The 18,579-nt window shown below is 45.0% G+C and overlaps 1 protein-coding gene across 3 annotated transcripts in view; it reads left to right on the top strand.

Moving 5' to 3' along the window:
• Window positions 1-18,579, top strand: part of LOC138204591 (glutamate receptor ionotropic, delta-1-like) — a 335,718-nt gene that overhangs the window by 207,055 nt on the left and 110,084 nt on the right. For all 3 annotated transcript variants that reach the window (XM_069159925.1, XM_069159924.1, XM_069159923.1), the window contains one exon: window positions 17,990-18,195. In XM_069159925.1, the coding sequence (XP_069016026.1) occupies window positions 17,990-18,195 (206 nt within the window). The remainder of the gene's footprint in view (window positions 1-17,989; window positions 18,196-18,579) is intronic.

Below are 18,579 nucleotides of genomic sequence, written 5' to 3'. Positions count from 1 at the left end.
AAGTGAATGAAATTATGAAGTAAAAACACACAATACTGCAGTACAAGTACTTCAGTGGTGTCAAAACTTTCCGGTGACGTGCAGACTTTGACAGAAAGAGTACAAAGACAATGCTTTCCTCTGCCTGAACTTTAAAGGTGCAATATGTGAGATTTAACTCCCGTCCTGTAATACCACTTTGTACCTTAGGGGGCGATAGTGAGTCACTGTGACTTTCAGTGTGGGCAGTTTGGTTGAAAGCAAATTTCCTTACCAGTAATTGTCCAATAATAGTTTTTTGGATGTTTAGCTCGTTGGCACCGATCTGAGACACCACCCGTTGCTTTGTGAACTGTTTTGAAGCCTTGACTTTTCGCTGTCGCCATCATGTCGCCATCATGTCGCCATCATGTCGCCATCATGTTTTTATCTTCCGTACTGCAGTTTTAAGAGTCTTGTGAGCCTTTTTTTCTTTGTTTGGGTTTGCTGTCGTCCTTTGCTGTGATTTGAACTCGAGGACTTTGCGATTCCCTCCTTAAGAAAAGATGCGTTGACCTCATTCCGCTGCCACAGAGCTGCTTTCCTTCGACTTATAAATCCTAGAACAGCAGAAGTCAGTTATTGTTGTTGTGCTTTTCATTTCACCGTTATGATATGTGATCTTCTATTCACGTGGAAATCAACAAACAGTGACGTCGGCTGCCTTTGATTTGTCGAGTCGAGTGTCTGCAGAAGAAACTTACACTTTATAATTTACGTGTTGTTTTTGAATATCAGCAGGACGCCTCCTCCTCATTAATACCCGGCCTGTATGTTGGAGCAGCAGCACAACTCTTAATTAGACGCGACACATCGGCCTCTTTCATCAGCAGGAAAATGACTTATTAAACGTAATTAGATTTATTTGGAAAATATTTCACGGCGTCGACCTTTTAAAACTGAAAGTGGCGTTTTTTACGACCACATCTGCCATCGAAAAACAAGAAAAACAAAAAACAAGCTTCACTTAAAGTTCACGTGGTTAATTAACGAGTGTTTGTGTTTTTCTGGAGGAGGGAACGATCGTGAACCGCCGAGCCGGAGTGACGCTTCGCACGTCAATATGGCCGCGGCGAGATAACGGCGAGAAGCGGCTGTCGGGCGGTAAACTGTACCGGAAGCCGTAAAACAGGATGGGTTTTATTTTGTACCAGTTTTCTCTTCGTGTCTGTTTGTGCTGTTTTTCTCTCTTCACACACGACTCATTAAAAGCATCCGCACTTCAGTAACGTCCCGCTTTCAGAAGGTTTATTCTGAAACAGGTTATTTCGATGTCTCCATTGAACGCAGCCTCATTCAGCCTTCACCTATAAATATTTATATGCACTTTAGTTTAATTTGTGTTTGTTAATTATATCTTATGGAGCTGCTTTATATTTGTTGATGCTTTTATTTCCTTATGCTTCCACTTCCTGTTTCCTACGGGGAGGAAGGTTTTTGGCTGCGCACCACTTTTGTTTACTATCCCTGAAAGCACCCTGATAGCATCCAACAAAAAACTGTTCTTACGAGTTCAGAACCTGCCTGAGATTTCTCACGTTTTTAATTTGACTTCACGACCAGTGAAATCCAGCGTCATCCGCCTGCGTAATTACTGACGCACCGACGACAGGAAGGTCCGACGGGTGATTCGGCTCACTTTTAATAGAGGAGGAGCCAAAGTTGGGCGTTAACTTGGTGTCGTTTAGTTGCTCAGATCATCCATCAGCCGCCTGACGCGACTCAGGAGTCGATTTGTTTCCTGTCAGAGAAAAAGGGAAGGAGGCCGAGAGGGAGAGATAAATAAATGAGGAAGAGGAGGAGGAGGAAGATGATTGTCACGGTGTTGTCCAACAGACTGAGGAGCTCTAAGTGGTTGACTGGCAGGACGCCTGAAACTCGGAGAAAGCAGCACAGAGAGAGAGAGGTTTCACTTCCTGCAGCCTCCACTCTGTGTTTCTGCATCCTTTAAAAACAATAAAAAGTCTGCATCTGTGAGCAGCTTCTTCTCCGAGCTGCAGCACGATGGACGACCACAAAACGTGCAGCGAATCTCTTATTCACCCTGCAAACACGTCCTCCTGACGCCGAGTCCCACGCAGGTCAGGACGCTTTGAAGTGACTTCAGTCTGGTGTTTTTGCCGTTGCCTGGTGACATCCACAGATGCAGGGCATGATGGGATTTGCTGACACACACACACACGCATGAACACACACACACACACACACACACACACACACACACACACACACACACACACACACACACACACAGTCTCACACTCACACACAGTCTCACACACACACACACACGCACACACACACACACACACACACACACACACACACACACACACACACACACACACACACACACACACACACACACACACACAGGCTGGGTGAAAGGAGCTAATAAAAATGTTTATTTAACAATTCTCGGTGGCACCGGGCGCCATTCATCTCCTTCTGACACTCACACACACACACACACACACACACACACACACACACACACACACACACACACACACACACTTGTGTGTTTAGTCATCTCTGCTGCATTTAAAGCAGATTTATACAGTGTTGTGGTGGAGCAGCAAGAAACTCTGACTCTGCTAACAGCCACAGTAAATAAATAGATCCAGAATCACACACACACACACACACACACACACACACACACACACACACACACACACACACACACACACACACACACAAGATGCCAGATCCTATTCTGAAACAGTCAGCTGAGCAGATGGCGTGCTGATCGGTTGGTCAGTTGTTCGGTTCATGGTTTCCTGTTAGCGTGTTGGTGACCGACGTGTACGACACGGCGTCATGCGTGCACAGAAATCTGTCGTCCGTCACCAGAAGAAGCCTTGAAAGCATCACTGCTTCCAGCCTGCTGTGTGTCACATTCATGTGTCCTGTGTGTTTCCACCTCTGTTGTGCAGATTTGAACCAAACAGTGTTTAAAGTGTCCAGAAAAACGTCTTCTGGGTGTTTTACAGCTGAATGTGTCCACGATGGATTGACAGGATTATCGTATAAAATATCATATATGAGAAATACTCCAATAAAGTGACTCAGACCGCAACAATAGAGGGCTTTTAATTTGAAATGGCACAGGAAGTGTTGACACAGGGCAAACAGGAGCGGATCAAAACGAGGCTTTGATTTCCGTTTGTTTGTGTTGGCTCTCTTGCAGGACGTTTACTTTAGAGATGATCCGACTTAAAGACTGTAAAAGGGGCGGAGCATCATTCCGGCAGCACCACACTTTTAGTCATCATCTCAACAAGTTACTGTGATCCAGACAAACTCAGTGAAACGACATCCTGCTGCATGTCCGTCACAAAAAACAAATAAACCTACAATATAGTTTATAAAGTTCATTATAATACCTGAACAATTACATTTGACGATGTCGATGTGGGCGGAGTTATTTAATGGTGTCATGTTTCACATTCTTCCTCTTTCATTTAAAGGCAACGAGCGTCTTGTTTGATATTTTTCACATTTGATTTGAGGAGAAAGTGTTTTAAATTCTCTTTGACAACCAATCGCAGTAGAGCGTTCCTCTGGCCGATCCGATCTGACCACCAACCACCAACCGCAGAGCATCTTTGTCTTATATCGGAGAGTTTGGAGACTTTGAATCACTCAGTTATGAAGATCATCTGTAAATACTTCATCTGCTGATTCTTCCTGAGGATTTTAAAACTTGTGTTTTTATAGTGAGAAAACAGCTCAGTGACGAAGAGTTGTTAAAAAGTGCAGTGAACTAAATCTGTATCCTGTCCAGGTGTGTTTTTGTTCCTTGTGGGGACTCGAAGGACTTCTTATCGTCCCTGCAGAAGCTTCCTAACCGGTCCTCCGTGTGCAATCTGACACGTGACACCGAGGCGTGACGGCGAGCTGAAGGCCGATGTAATCAAAAGCAGTCAGTCAGGATGAGACGAGTCTTTCATCCACCTGATTGGTCGGTCAGATAAATCCTGGAAGCTGGTTGGTTGGGAAGTTAATTTGTCATTAATTGGTTTGATTGTCTCGTTAGTCGCTCGGCTGTCTGTGATGTTTATTTAATCAGGCGAGTTTCTGACCATAAAAGAAGAAAACCAGAACATGTACACATACAGTACATATATACGTATACACATATACGTATACACATATACGTATACACATATACGTATATATGTATACACATATACATATACACATACATATATACGTATACACATACATATATACGTATATACATATATACGTATACACATATACGTATATATGTATACACATATACATATACACATACATATATACGTATACACATACATATATACGTATATACATATATACGTATACACATATATGTATATATGTATACACATACATATACACATATATACATATATACGTATACACATACATATATACGTATATACGTATATACATATATACGTATACACATATACGTATATATGTATATACATATATATTCATATATAAATGAAAGAAGCAGTTGTTGTCTGTTCAACCTTCAGCTGTTTTTGACCTCTTTAAAAAAGTTGTGATTTCCACGGTTGCGTTTCTTAATTAAGATAATTAGACAGAAGTGTTCTGGAACATTTTCCGCGACACTAATGTGGCTGACGGACGTATTTGACGGCGCTCCTTTCACCTGTCAGAGAACCGGGCTGAAACGTTTCATTTGAAGCGCCGCAGGTGTCCGACGCTGCTCTGAAGGAGAGCGCGGCATACTGATGAGAGTTCACCGAGGCCGCCCGTCCTGCTGGTGTCACCGCCGACAGCAGGAAAGCTTTCTGAGGCCGGCGAGGAACCGTGGAGCCGCCGCTTCGCTCGCCGTTCTTCATTCTTGTTCTTTACGGTTCAATTTAATGTTCACGCGTGGATCTCACAGAGCTTCACTCTGGGGGATGATGAATAAGAAACCACGTGGCTCTGAGGCCTTTTATCTGCTTATTTATTAGACAATGCAATCACAACTCTGGCTTCATTTTAATTGAGATTTGTGCTCACGATACAGGAAAGAGCTCATATCTTGATGGGACAATAATTTTCATGTTTACCACAAACATACGAATAAAAAGAAAGGAAATAATCTCATGGGAGCTCACTTTATTCACATTCTGTCCGTCACCATCTTGCTAGTTCGGAGCAGTTTGAAGCAGGAATTGACCATATTTGGAGGAGCTGGGGGAGGAGCCAGCGGTGGAAACTAATAAGAAGGAGTGACTTTAGCTAACAACACCGAGATAACTGATGGACACATTTTATTCACTTTGGATTTGATGAGAGAAGTTGAATGGGAGTCTATGGAGCCGGAGGCTTTTTGGAGCCGACCTCTAGTGGCACTCGCTGGTATTGCAGCTGAAGACACTTCTGGATCAGAACCATTTTATAGACCTGAAGCTACGAACTCTTTTATAAACAGTCTGTGGTTGTAGTGGTCACCACAGGAACTGCAGTGAGTAATAACTAACCTAATGAGAGCTGCTGGTTTCACCTCACATTCCCTCTGCAGAGAAATAAAACCTCAGCTGTCAGATTGATGAGAGGATTTTTTTTTTTCTTCGGAGCAGCAGTGATGAATCTCCCGCTGGTGGCCTCTTAAATCTGTCTCCTCCTCTCTCTCTCCTCGGCCTCCTGTCCCGTCCTGGGCCAGCGCCTCGCCGGCCCGGCTGATTGATGGGTGTAATGGGCTGTCGATGGACACCACGTCCCGCCGGTCCAGCCCTGCTGTTCTGACCTGGTTAGAGAACAGCCTCCACATCCGCCTGAGAGTGGAGGAGAAATAACAGACTCAGAGACGACCAGGAGAGAATAATGAACATAATATCACATCTCTGGTTGTTAATTAAACTAAAATCAACACATAAAAGCTTCAATACAAACAACAGTCCAGCTCCTTCCTCCATTTGTCTCCCTGCCTCTGACTCTCTGACTGCAGCAGACAGAGAGGTGAATAATTTATGCATGAAGCCGTCCGGCCGGCCGATCCGAACTCAGCAGCGCTGATGTTCAAGGCCGCTCGCTGCTTTCTCCGACCGCCTGTATCGCTCCACCTGCTGCTCCACCACCTGCAGCTCTACGTCAGCACCTGGATTTCTGCCTCCTGAACCCTCACAGTTTGTTTCTTTTTTCATCACCTTTGTACTTGATGTTTATATTTTTGGATCCCTTTGGATCCTCCTGTTACAATAAAAAATGTTGTCGCATATAAAACTGAATCTCAGAGAACTGATTCTGTAAATTATACACAGAATCCTCTAACATAGTGTCAAATACAAATATTAATGTTTACATTAAGAATAAGAATCTCACACCTCAGCTTGGCTGTTGTAGGCTGGTGACAGAATATGAAAGCTCCTATTGGCTCAGTGAGATGTCAATCAAACCAGCAGCGTACAGATGCTATCTGACTTTACTGCTAACTGTGTAGCAGCAGATTGTGTGTTCTGCATGTAATCACGTGTTTTAGACTGAATACTTTACTGGGCTGGATTTACTGGACCTTTGCTGACTGAACCGGGCCGTTTGTTGTCGGGTCGACCAATGAGACTTTATTGGTGAATTCCGTCGGTATTGTACTGTCTGTTTGTTTGGTGGTGGTCTGACGCAGCTGTTTACTGAACCTGCTGCGGTGGTCGTATCTTGAAATTGTTCATATCAATCGAATCACAAGAATACGATCTTTCCACAGACCTCTCACAGGAGTCTGCACGTGAACTTTAGCACCGTAGAGGAGGAAGTAGATGCCGTTAAAACTCCGACGACACACGGGCGGGCCATCTGAATGTTATGTTATGAGCTAAAATGATTCATTCATGAATCAAAATAGGAATATAAATATATATTTGAAACCCAGCTGCTTTGCATCAGTCTGTTTTTATTGAATGACTTGTGTCTGTATCTCTGTTCGAGCCTCGGTGCTTCTACACTTTTATTTCCTGTAATATTAGACCAGAAAACAGAAGCAGTCACTGACCACATGTCTGCAGACGGAGCAGGAGGTCCGGCGTCGGCTGCTCTTTCTCCCTCCGTCTCTCTTTAATCCTTTCCCATCTCATTTGGATCACTTCGTTTGGCAGGCAACAAACAGATCAATAAAGAGCCTCAGGTTTGCCTTTAAAAGATAAGAATGTTTGGAAGTGGACTGAAAACGGCTGCGAGATTTTAAAAAGCGTCTGTCTTGCTTTGTTTTTATCGATCGCCCCGTCCGGCGGCTGAATGTGGATGCGGCGGGTCGCCGAGGGGAGAGACGACGGGAGCAGGAGAAATTAGTTATTACCAACACATCATCATCTCCATTACTACCAGCTCCTTCTTTTATACCGCCGAGGGCCGGAGGAGCGTTCATCCGCTCGGATTCACAGCTGCAGCTAATAAGCTGCCATTCAACATTTGCCTTTATTCCTCCCTAAATGAGTAAAGAAAGGCCGGTCGTGAAGCAGCGCGGCGAATGAACAAACTGTTGCTACGTCAAAGTCTCTGAAGGTCACTTCACCCAAATTATAGAAGAGAAAAAGGACGCTCTGTCGTCCTCCGTTTGCTCACAAGCAGGAAGTGAACATGATTATCTCCACAACGTGTCCTCTCGGTGTTCAACCCACCACCGAAACAAGGAGCTGACTCGTCAGGTTACTGGAAATAAATCAACAGTCATGTTTAAATTGAAGTCCTTTTACTGATCGGTAGATTCTGAACCACAAACTGGAGGATTTCTCAGTTCTGGGTTTATAAACCGACTTGGTTTGGATCGATGACGATGGCAACCTTTCTTTTTCCAACTGTTCCTGTTGAACGCAGCACGGTGATGCATGTGGAGCAAAAACCTTCGTTAGGAATTAGCTGTTAGCTTTGTTAGCTGGTTGTTAACGTCAGTTAAAACGTGTTTTAGGAAAATCAGCTGTTTGTTAGCTTTATTAGCATGTTATTAGCATTGTTAGCTAGTTGTTCATTTGAGTTTAGCTGTTTTTTAGCGGTATTAGCTGTTAGCTTTGTTAGCTGGTTGTCAGAAAACATTCGCTGCGAACCAGGTGAACTGTGGTGCCACGGCAACAGGCTTCTCCAACGGGACGACCCTCCCTCCTCACTTTATTCACCTCCCTCAGACTTCTGTCTGGTGCTCAAAAGGAAACTTCAACCTTGAAGCGTCGTCGTTTTGACTCCGTGGAGGAAATCCAGGCAGATGAGAGAGTACGATAACTTCCTGTGGTGATGAGCAGACAGGAAGTCAGGGTTCGGTCCATGAGGTCACGTTAAATAAAATGTAGTTTTGGTGACTGAAAGTCTGGAGAGGTGGAGGTCTCCACCTCATCACATGAAATAACTCGCTAACTTCCTGCTCCGACTCCAAAACACCTGATGTGGAATTCTCAAGGATACAGAAGCTCCTCCTCCTCCTCCTCCTCCTCCTTCTCCTCCTCCTTCTCCTCCTCCTCCTCCTCCTCCTCCTCCTCCTCCTTCTCCTCCTCCTTCTCCTCCTCCTCCTCTTCCTCCTCCTCCTCCTCCTCCTTCTCCTCCTCCTTCCTCCTCTTCCTCCTTCTCCTCCTCCTCCTCCTCCTCCTCCTTCTCCTCCTCCTCCTCCTCCTCCTCCTCCTCCTCCTCCTCCTCCTTCCTCCTTCTCCTCCTCCTCCTCCTCCTCCTCCTTCCTCCTCTTCCTCCTCTTCCTCCTTCTCCTCCTCCTCCTCCTCCTTCCTCCTTCCTCCTTCTCCTCCTCCTTCTCCTCCTCCTTCCTCCTTCTCCTCCTCCTCCTCCTCCTCCTCCTCCTCCTCCTCCTTCCTCCTCCTCCTCCTTTCTCCTCCTTCCTCCTCCTCCTCCTCCTCCTCCTCCTCCTTCCTCCTTCTTCCTGCTCCTGCGACCTCATCGACACTTAATCCACTTTGCTGAAGTTTAGTTCCTTTCTTCTCTTCCTGTGATTATTAATCATTATAATTATAATAATAATAATAATGATATATATTATAATAATTATTATTAATAACCCTGATGACATCATCAAAGGTTATTTTCTCACTTTTAAAGTTTTCCTCAACTTCTCTTTAACGACATATACAACTCTGGATTTTTACAGTGCCGCTTTCACTGAACACACATGACACCACGAGGCCCGTGTGTCATGTATGTAATGAGCTCAGTGCTCTGATCCCAGGTCGTTACGGCGACCGCTGTCCTTTATGGGATGTATTGTTTGTTGTGTCGCGCTGACCTGACAACACATCCTCTACACAGTCTACAGCTTAAAAAAGAATTGCAGCCGTAATTAAGTTCCATGTTCGGAAAATCCCGATATTAATAACGCAGAGAAATAATCAGCTTTGGTGATTAAAAGCACTTTTATTTTGGCGGTGCGACCTCCGCGCTGCCTGCACACATAAAAGAGGAAGTTCACGGGGGATTCGGAGAACAGTCTGTTCTGACTGCAGTTTGAAAAGGGCACCGCACATCAGCTGCTGCGACCAATTACAGACGCTCGCTGCTCTCCGAGCGAGTTTCAGCGGCACGACGGCTCGCGTGGAAAAATAGAACAAGTAGAAAATATGAAGAAATATCTCAGACAAGTGTCGACTGTGTCGACTTAACCTGCGATCACGTAGTCCGCCGCGCTTCCTTCAAACCTCAGCCGCGGATCAGGCTCGACCTGGTAGTCTTTTATTTTGAAGGGGACGACCAACAGTCTGTTTTGGAGGTTCATATTTGAGACCTTCTTGTTCTTTCTCAGCTAAAATCAAATTTCTTGATTTCTGCTAAACGGCTGCACGTCATCGTCCTCTTCATCGAGCTGCAGGAACCTGAACGAAGTCAACGCACTTCTTAATCCGTTTTCTTTCCTTCCTTCAGCGCACCGGCTTCATGTTTCATTTCACTTCTGACTCATTAAAAACAAAACATGTTAATATTCTGTTTTATTTTGCATATTTACCTTCATTAGACAGTAATTCTTCTTCTGAAGCTTCCTGGAAACATTCAGACACTTTCACAAACAAACATGAAGAAACATCCGAACGTATAAAATCCACAACGTGTCAATCAAAAAAAAAAAAAAAGAAGAAGGAAGTGAGTGTAAAATGTCACGAGTCCAGTTTGTGTTTGACATTCAAAGACCAGATCCATACCCCCCCCCCCCCGTACGTCTGTGTTGACTGTATTCATACAGTTAATCCATAAACACACAGCAGATGAACTGAAGCTCGTCATCCTCCAGACTCGCTCCCACTGAGGCAAACAAAGCTCGCTGCTTCGCTGCTTCGCTGCTTCGCTCCGAACGCTCGCTCAGAAAGCCTCGGAGAGGGTGGAGCTTAATACTCAGGGAAGCTAAAAGTTTCATCCCTCGTTTTAAACACATTTACACGATGAAACTGATTCAAGCTGCATGTCGAAAAAGTCATGAACTCGTTTTAAAAAGCATCTTTAGCTTTTTGTGTTTTTATTTGTTTCATTTTTCATATTCAAAAGCAGTTTTCCTGCTGAACTTTTGAAGCATATCAGACACACACTGTCCACACACACACACACACACACACACACACACACACACACACACACACACACACACACACACACACACACACACAGCGGGGACAGCAGAGGGACAGATCTGTCCTTCGTTCCACTTTTATTGTAACGTGCTTCGTTTCAGGCAACATGAAACGCCTCGACCGGCACAGCTGCGACCACCGCTGTACACACACACACACACACACACACACACACACACACACACACACACACACACACACACACACACACACACACACGCTGCTGGTGTAGCTGCTGGGCCCTGAGTGTGTGTGTGTGGTGTGTGTGTCCGAATTTCTCTGATTGTGAAGTTTGAGACTCTTTTTGTTTTACTCTCAGCAGACTTTGATCAAAACTCTTTTCTGAAATGATTTTCCGTCTCTAAATCTCTCATCGCGCCTCCCTTCTGTCTTCTTTGTTATCCGTCTCTGTTTATTTCCACCGTGATGAAGATGAAGACTCAACTATAAAAACTAAAAAAACCTCCAGAATGAGACTCAAACAGCTCGTCGGTGCAGACGAGATTAAAGAAACGGAAGTCGTGTTCTTTCATTATCTCAAACGCGGCGAATTAAAGTCAGATGTTGAATAATTCAGTGTTTGTCGGTTGAACCTTGAAGATCAGTTCATCTGCTCGTGTCCGGTCGGCTTGTAATGAGGAGAGTTTCTGACCCGACAGGAGGAACAACCGGAGCAGGAAGCTTCACGGTCTCTCGGTCGCATCATTTTCACGTTTTCCACATGTTGCAACGTAATATAACATCAGGAAGAAGTGGAAATGTTTCCACGTGGGAATCGACATGAACGTCACACCAAACGATCTAAAGCTGCATGATGCTCGTGTCCAAAATACAGTTTCACATGTGCACAATCAACATGTGAATTGCTGTATTTTCTGTGATGGTTGGTCGTTGGTGCGGTCCCACCGGGCTCTTAAAGGGACAGTACACCGTAACCAAACCCTCCTCCGATCAACTCCTAGATGAAGTCCAACATCTTATGTCCCTTTTTTCTGCTCAAACGATCTGCTGTTAAACGATTAAAAGAGGATTTGCGGTGCTTCAGACTGTGAACCTACAGTTTTTTTGTGCAATTAATTTCCACCTACAATTAAATCCATCGGGTTTTTTTCTGAAGATCAAGTGATATGAACTTTATTTTGAAAAAAACTCTTTATCGTGTTGTTTCATCATCAAGTCAACGACCTTTAATCACCTTGTTTCTCAGAGTATTGGTCTTGTGCTGAGTTCAGGGTTCCCATGGTTACGCAAATTTCAGGGAATCATTCCAGGACAGAGAGTCCGGAGATTTATAACTTCTTTGGAAACTTCTGTGAATTGTGTAATTGGATGGGAATGCAATAATGTGTCTGTCTGGTGTCTGCTCAGCACAACGGCAGCATGTTTTTCTGTTTATTGAAGGTCATAGTTTTGTTTTTTAGTCGGTGAGTTTGACATTTGTTATCAGCTGAGATGAAGGAGAATAAATCGTTGGTCATCATCAAACCACAGCTGGAGGATCTCCGACTGCTCGTGACTCCTCCTCCTCCTGCTGCTCTCTGTTTGTGTCACAAAGATGAAAACACGTTTTTCATGAATATTGCAGCTGGTAGATTTCATTTAGATGCTCACGAGGAGAAGTTAAATTATCCACGGGCCTCGTTAGAGGGAGAGCTGCTGGTGATGCAGGAGACCTGCAGAGATGTTCGGAGAGGATGGAGATACCACGCAGCGTCCTCGACTCGCCGCGAGCGCTCGTCTTCCTGCAGGAAATGAACAGATACTGCGTCTTCATATCGTACACAAACATTCGCTTCAGCACGAACAGCTTTTCCTGCAGCAGATTAGAACTGTGAACTCGTGTTAGTCTGCACAATCGGACATCTTCTGCTTTTTATGTTATATATTTTCAAAAAGGACAAATTCTAGAATTTTTGGACGGAAAAATGAACAATCTCCACGAGTTTTTAAGCTTTTAAAGGGGCGTTACACAGATTTTCCTTTTGTCCTTCTGCAGCGCATTTATTAAATCTGATGTTACGAACTGGAGCCTCCCGACTTCATGAGTTCACCTCTGAGTTCGTGACCTGCAGTTCTCTGACTTGTGTTTTACGAAGATAAGTGATGAAGTAGTTCAAGTCCTCCTTTTATACATTTTTTTAGTTGTTGAGATATTTTTTATTATTTTTATGAGATATATTTTAAAAGTCAAGATTTGCAGCATGAGCTATCCGATATTTGTCAGATGTTTTTATATTTTCTGCTCCCGTGTGTAAGCAGATCAGATATTAGCACGTTAGCTTCATCAGCTGGACGAGTCGGTTGCACCTGCACTTAAAGACATCGTGCAGTTCATCCATGTCATGTTTCGGGTCAGTGAGGTGTTAAGCTCCGCCTCCATGACAACCAGGTGGAGTTTGATGTTACAGTTGGTGCAGCGGCTCCATTGCTGACATCAGTTATTGATGCATATGATGTTGCAGAGTCTGTAAGGTCCTCACAGGTACAGTAAAACACACACCTGTTTGTTTCCTGGTCATTAGGTACCATACTGGAGAAAGGTTACAGCAGGTGTGTGTGTGTGTGTGTGTGTGTGTGTGTGTGTGTGTGTGTGTGTGTGTGTGTGTGTTCAGAGGTAAATGTCACACCTGCCTTCGGCTCAATTATCCGTCCTCACACACACTTTCCTCCGTCTCTTCTTATTCTGTTGTCCCATCACTCTCTTCTTCTACGTCTCATTCATTATTCCTCACTCTTCCTCCTCCTCCTCCTCATCCTCCTCAGGATGTGTGCAGGTAATTAAAATGTCCTCTCCAGCATCCGGCTGATGGATGAACTGAGCTGTCAGGGAAACGCCTCCTACTACATCACACACACACACACACACACACACACACGTACGTAGGTTTGTCTGCGCTGTTTGTGTCTGATTCTGGGCGTCACGGTTCGGTTGGATCTGCTTCATTAGTGTTCACGGAGGCTCCGCGGGCTCGGACACATTAAGAGAAACACACTCGTACTCGGAGGGAAGTCGCAGGCTTAAACAGCCGAGTTGGACGTGCTGCTTTCAATTAAATGTGCAGGGAAGGATTTCCTGGAGGAAAACATTCAAACTTTATCAACTGAAAGAAGCTGTTTTCAAGTGTAATTTTTACCAACGATGGAAATGTTAGAGGAGCTCAAACTTTGTGAGGACGTGTTGGTCCTGGTTGGTTACTTAGTTTTAGAGTTCAGGTTAGAATTAGGTTAAAGGTCAAGGTCACAGACTGGAAATAAAAGTTTCCGTAGCTTCTGAAAAATGGTTCTGATCCAGAAGTGTCTTCAGCTGCAATACCAGCGAGTGCCACTAGAGGTCGGCTCCAAAAAGCCTCCGGCTCCATAGACTCCCATTCAACTTCTCTCATCAAATCCAAAGTGAATAAAATGTGTCCATCAGTTATCTCGGTGTTGTTAGCTAAAGTCACTCCTTATTAGTCGGATCCTCGCTGGCTCCTCCCCCAGCTCGTCCAAATATGGTCACTTCCTGCTCCAAACCGCTCCATACTAGCAAAGATGGTGACGGACAGAATCTGAACTGGAGGCTTAGATTTATTTTGAATGAGCTCCTCTGAATAAAAGTGAATAAGTTTGATGTTTGATGTCCAGATTTATCCTCGACATGTGAACATGTAACTGTTGTTTCGAGGATTTGGACTCTTCTGTATCCGGCCGGAGGACTTCTTCCCCCTGCAGCCGCTGCAGCTCCAGATTTTCTGCTCGGAGTCTGAAGGTTCATCTGAAGTGACATTTTCCTCCTGCTGCACTTACCGTAGGTCACCCTGAATAAAGCTCTCTGCTAAATGTTTAAACTCTGAGCGCGGTGGAAGCCAGGTTACACCCTCCATCTCCTCCCGCTCCCGGCTGCCGTTTTCCTTTTTCTGACCCGGAGCGGCACTTTGCTTACAAAACTAGAAAAAACTGAACCTGAGAGGGATGAGAGCGCGACTGGAGACTGAGGCTATAAATACCCTTACAAGTTCAGAGCATGTGAGTACAGTAGTGACCGGGGAGGGGGGGGGGGGGGGGGGGCGGCGGTAGCAAGGGGGAGGGGCATCCTAACGTTTCAAACATCCTCTTAAAGAAGCTGAAAGCCCCTCGACAGTTTGAAGATGTTTGAAATCACTTCCACTCCACATCTTTAACTGTTTCTCTGCTTCTTCTTTATCGTGTTTTTTTGGGGTTCGACCCCCCCCTCCCATCCTCCCATCCCCCCCATCCCCCGAGTTCTTCCCAGCATGCTGTGCCTCTAAATATTGATTAGTGGCACCCAACCCAAGCGAGCTGCTGTGGATTAATTACACGAGGCGAAGCCCACAGGCTGCTAATAGTCATCAGCTCACAAAAGATCTAATTAAAAAGAGACATTATAAAATAAAAAAAACTGAATTTAACTTCACATCCTCACATCCGTCTCCATCAGGACTGAGGATGGTTGCAGCATTATTAATGTCTCATTAATCCAAACAGACAACTGTAAAAGAAGTGAAGTAAAAACCATCGGACCAGAAACAGCTGCAATACCAGCGAGTGCCACTAGAGGTCGGCTCCAAAAAGCCTCCGGCTCCATAGACTCCCATTCAACTTCTCTCATCAAATCCAAAGTGAATAAAATGTGTCCATCAGTTATCTCGGTGTTGTTAGCTAAAGTCACTCCTTCTTATTAGTTTTCTGGAGGTCCATCTGAAAATAATCCCTCATTCATTAGAAAAGAAGATTCAAGAAGACCTGTTTTTGGGGGCGTGTCTGTTTGATTGACAGGCCTGTGGTGCAGTCAGGTTACAGCTATCGGTGGGCGGGACGTAGTATCGTCAGGTTTCCGATCAGATCAGTCAGATCCACCGCTGGCTCCTCCCCCAGCTCGTCCAAATATGGTCACTTCCTGCTCCAACGGGAAATGTTGATCATTTATGTAAATTATTGTTTGTTTGTTGCTGGAAATCCTCCACAGCTTCTTCACATCTGTTTCTACATGAAACATCGCTGTCTGGTTAAAAAACAAAACACAAAGCCATAATTGACATTTGCCTTTGCGTGTTGTAATATGTGTGTGTGCGTCAGTGTAAATGGAGTCATGTGTTAGATATTTGCACTGAGGATCCACTCGTGTGGATCTTAATTAAAGCGTCGAGGATCTCGGCGGCCGCTGATCTTCCCTTCACGTCCGGGGCGACTGCCGAGCGGCGAACCGCTCAAAGTGGCTCTTGAGAAAGCGAACTGCGGCCGGCGAGCAGCTCCATAAATTGCTTTGGAGTCCTTCCACTCGTGTCGTTCCGGTGCTTGAGCCGGAGAAAAAGGAGGATTATTTTTCCTGCAGCAGATTTCTGAGGTGGAGTGATGACGGTGGAAGACTGTTGTGACTGAAAACACCGCTGCACAGACCCATTATTTAATATTAATGCTGTTAGTCATTTATAAAGAAGATAAAATGTATTGTGGGGAATTTAGAACAGGAATAAAAGATGATATATTTCAGATATTAATACACTGAGGTAATGAAAGCAGTGATTCTTGGAGTGTACATGTAGAAGTGATACTAATATCTGATTAAAGTGCTCCAGATCAATATTATGGACAGGCAGTAATGCCGAGGCAGTCAGTGGAAATATATTATACAATATAAAATGGCACAATTTAAATTGAATTTAAAGCTGCATTATGCAAACGTTGACAAGCAGGGGGCAGAAAGTGTTAAACTCTGAACTCCACACTGCTGATGATGATTGGTTGTTTTACTGTCAATCAACTCGTCCCTAATTGGACCAATCAGTGATGTCATCATCCATCAGTGATGTCATCGTTGGTTTGTGAACATTATGAAGCCTCCAGTTCAGATTCTGTCCGTCACCATCTTTACTAGTTCGGAGCGGTTTGGAGCAGGAAGTGACCATATTTGGGTGAGTTGGGGGAGGAGCCAGAGGTGGATCTGACCGATCTGATTGGAAACCTGACGATACTAGATTCCCCCCAACCAAAACCTGACAGGCCTGTCAATCAAACAGGTCTTTTGGAATCTTCTTTTCTAATTAATGAGGGATTCAATCATCAAAGTTGCAGCTTGATCCCAGCTGTTGTGTTTGTAGTTGATACGTCATTATTCATGTGTATTATGGGATGTTGCAGCCCGTTCTCTGTGGCTCTGACTGCTCTCCACACTGTTGTTAAAACATGTTGTTGTGCTCGTATCCTAACCTCAGTGAATAAAACATCATCTCTCTTATTACCTGCTGATCTGCGGCTTGTGACAAATTTACAAATGCAGCACTTCATGCATAAATTTCTGCTGGAATTTTAACGTGTATTTTTGTTTTTCTGTTCTTAAAGAGACAGCCCTCCTGTTCTTATTAATTTGATTTTCCTCATACGGCAGAGTCATTTTCTTTAAAAACGTCCGCTTCCCGAAGTTCGATACCTTTCCAGGAAGTCCGTCCGTTTCCTGGCAACCTTCTTTGACATGTACGTAGATCTGTACGTGGATACGTCGCTCTGTTTGTAGCTTCTTTGGTCTTTTCAGTGTTTCTTTTTCTCATATTTTTGCAGCAGAAATAGATCGATGGTTCGATGAATGATTGAGTGCCTTTTTCGCATCAGTAAATCACAAAGCTCACTTTCAAACATCATGATGTAGTTCGGATCGCTCCACTGCAGGTTCACGTTTTATATGGAGGAGTGGTCGACTGACGGACGGACGGACGGACGGACGGTTGGACAGACGGGAGGTGTAATGGAGAACAAGAACAGCGGTGAATGTGGAAGAAAAAGCTGCAGACAGGAGCGATGAGATGAAACAGCCAGACAGAGAGAGAGAGAGAGAGTGGCAGTTGGAGTCGGAACAAGCCGGCTGTCAGCACTAATAGACAGAGAGGGATGGGGGGGGGGGGGGGGGGGGTGGGGGGGGGGGGGCTTCACGCTAAAACAACCTGCCACCAACCGTGACGGAGAAAGAGAAAGTTCTGCAGCCGAGTCAGAAGGATGTTCTCGGTATGTACGACGATGACGTCATTTTTTACGAGCGCTACCAGGAAGTGATCAAACAGCTGCTGCTCTGATTGGTCTTTTCCTGCTGATGTCAGCGTTTTTGTTCCGAGGACGAAGTCAGGACATGAGGGGACAGAGTGGACGCTGGTTTCATTTAATGGGACAAGCTGCTCTGAATATGAAAATGTTGGGAGACACTCTCACTGTCCTCTGTCCTCTGTCCTCTGTCTGGGTCACATGTCCCTCCGCTGCCTCCTGATTGGTCACGAATGAACGAAACACAATCTCTTCTCGACTTTGATGTATGACAGAGACGTTTTTCCTTTTCTATTTGTCTCATTGTTGTTTACCTTCATCATCTTCTTCATATGTCCCCCCGCAGCTGATAACACGTGTCCCCCCCGCCCCCCTCCTCCCTCTCCCCCCAGACATCCGCGGGCTGCAGGGTTTCCTGGACCAGACGTCCCGTCAGGGCGTGGACGTGGCGCTGCAGAGGGTGGACAGGAACATCAGCAAGGTCTTCACCAACCTCTTCACCACCATGAGGACCGAGGAGCTCAACCGGTACCGGGACACGCTGCGCCGGGCCATCCTGCTGCTGAGCCCGCACGGAGCGCACACCTTCATCCAGCAGGTCGGTGCACGCTCACGTTGTCTTTTCAGCTGGCTCGAGTGTTTACGGCAAAATATGGTGAGATTGTGGCTTTGATTTGGTCATGAAAGTGTGTGTGTTCAGTAAAAACGTGGACACGAGCAAACCGATCGATGAAAGACGAGGAAGTGTGCAGTTAAACAGCTGATTTACAGGTGAACCGTTGAGTTCACGGAGGAAACGACTGTTTGTATGTTTGGAATCTGAGTGTTGGAGAAGAAATGCGTGTTTACAGGAGAATCTGTGTGAAGGAGGCCGAGAGCCTCGTAAAGAATCAGGGAGACTGGAACAAGTGGAACAACTGAGTGTGTAAAGTAGAAATATTCAGCTTCAGTAGCAAGATGTCAGATACAAAAAATGTCCAGC

The sequence above is a fragment of the Embiotoca jacksoni genome, unplaced genomic scaffold (genome assembly GCF_022577435.1).
Source record: "Embiotoca jacksoni isolate LCO1_2020_lvr unplaced genomic scaffold, fEmbJac1.0.p SCAF_26, whole genome shotgun sequence".
Classification (NCBI taxonomy): Eukaryota; Metazoa; Chordata; class Actinopteri; family Embiotocidae; genus Embiotoca; species Embiotoca jacksoni.
Note: the sequence above shows the minus strand (reverse complement) of the source record. Positions and strands in the feature narration are given on the sequence as shown.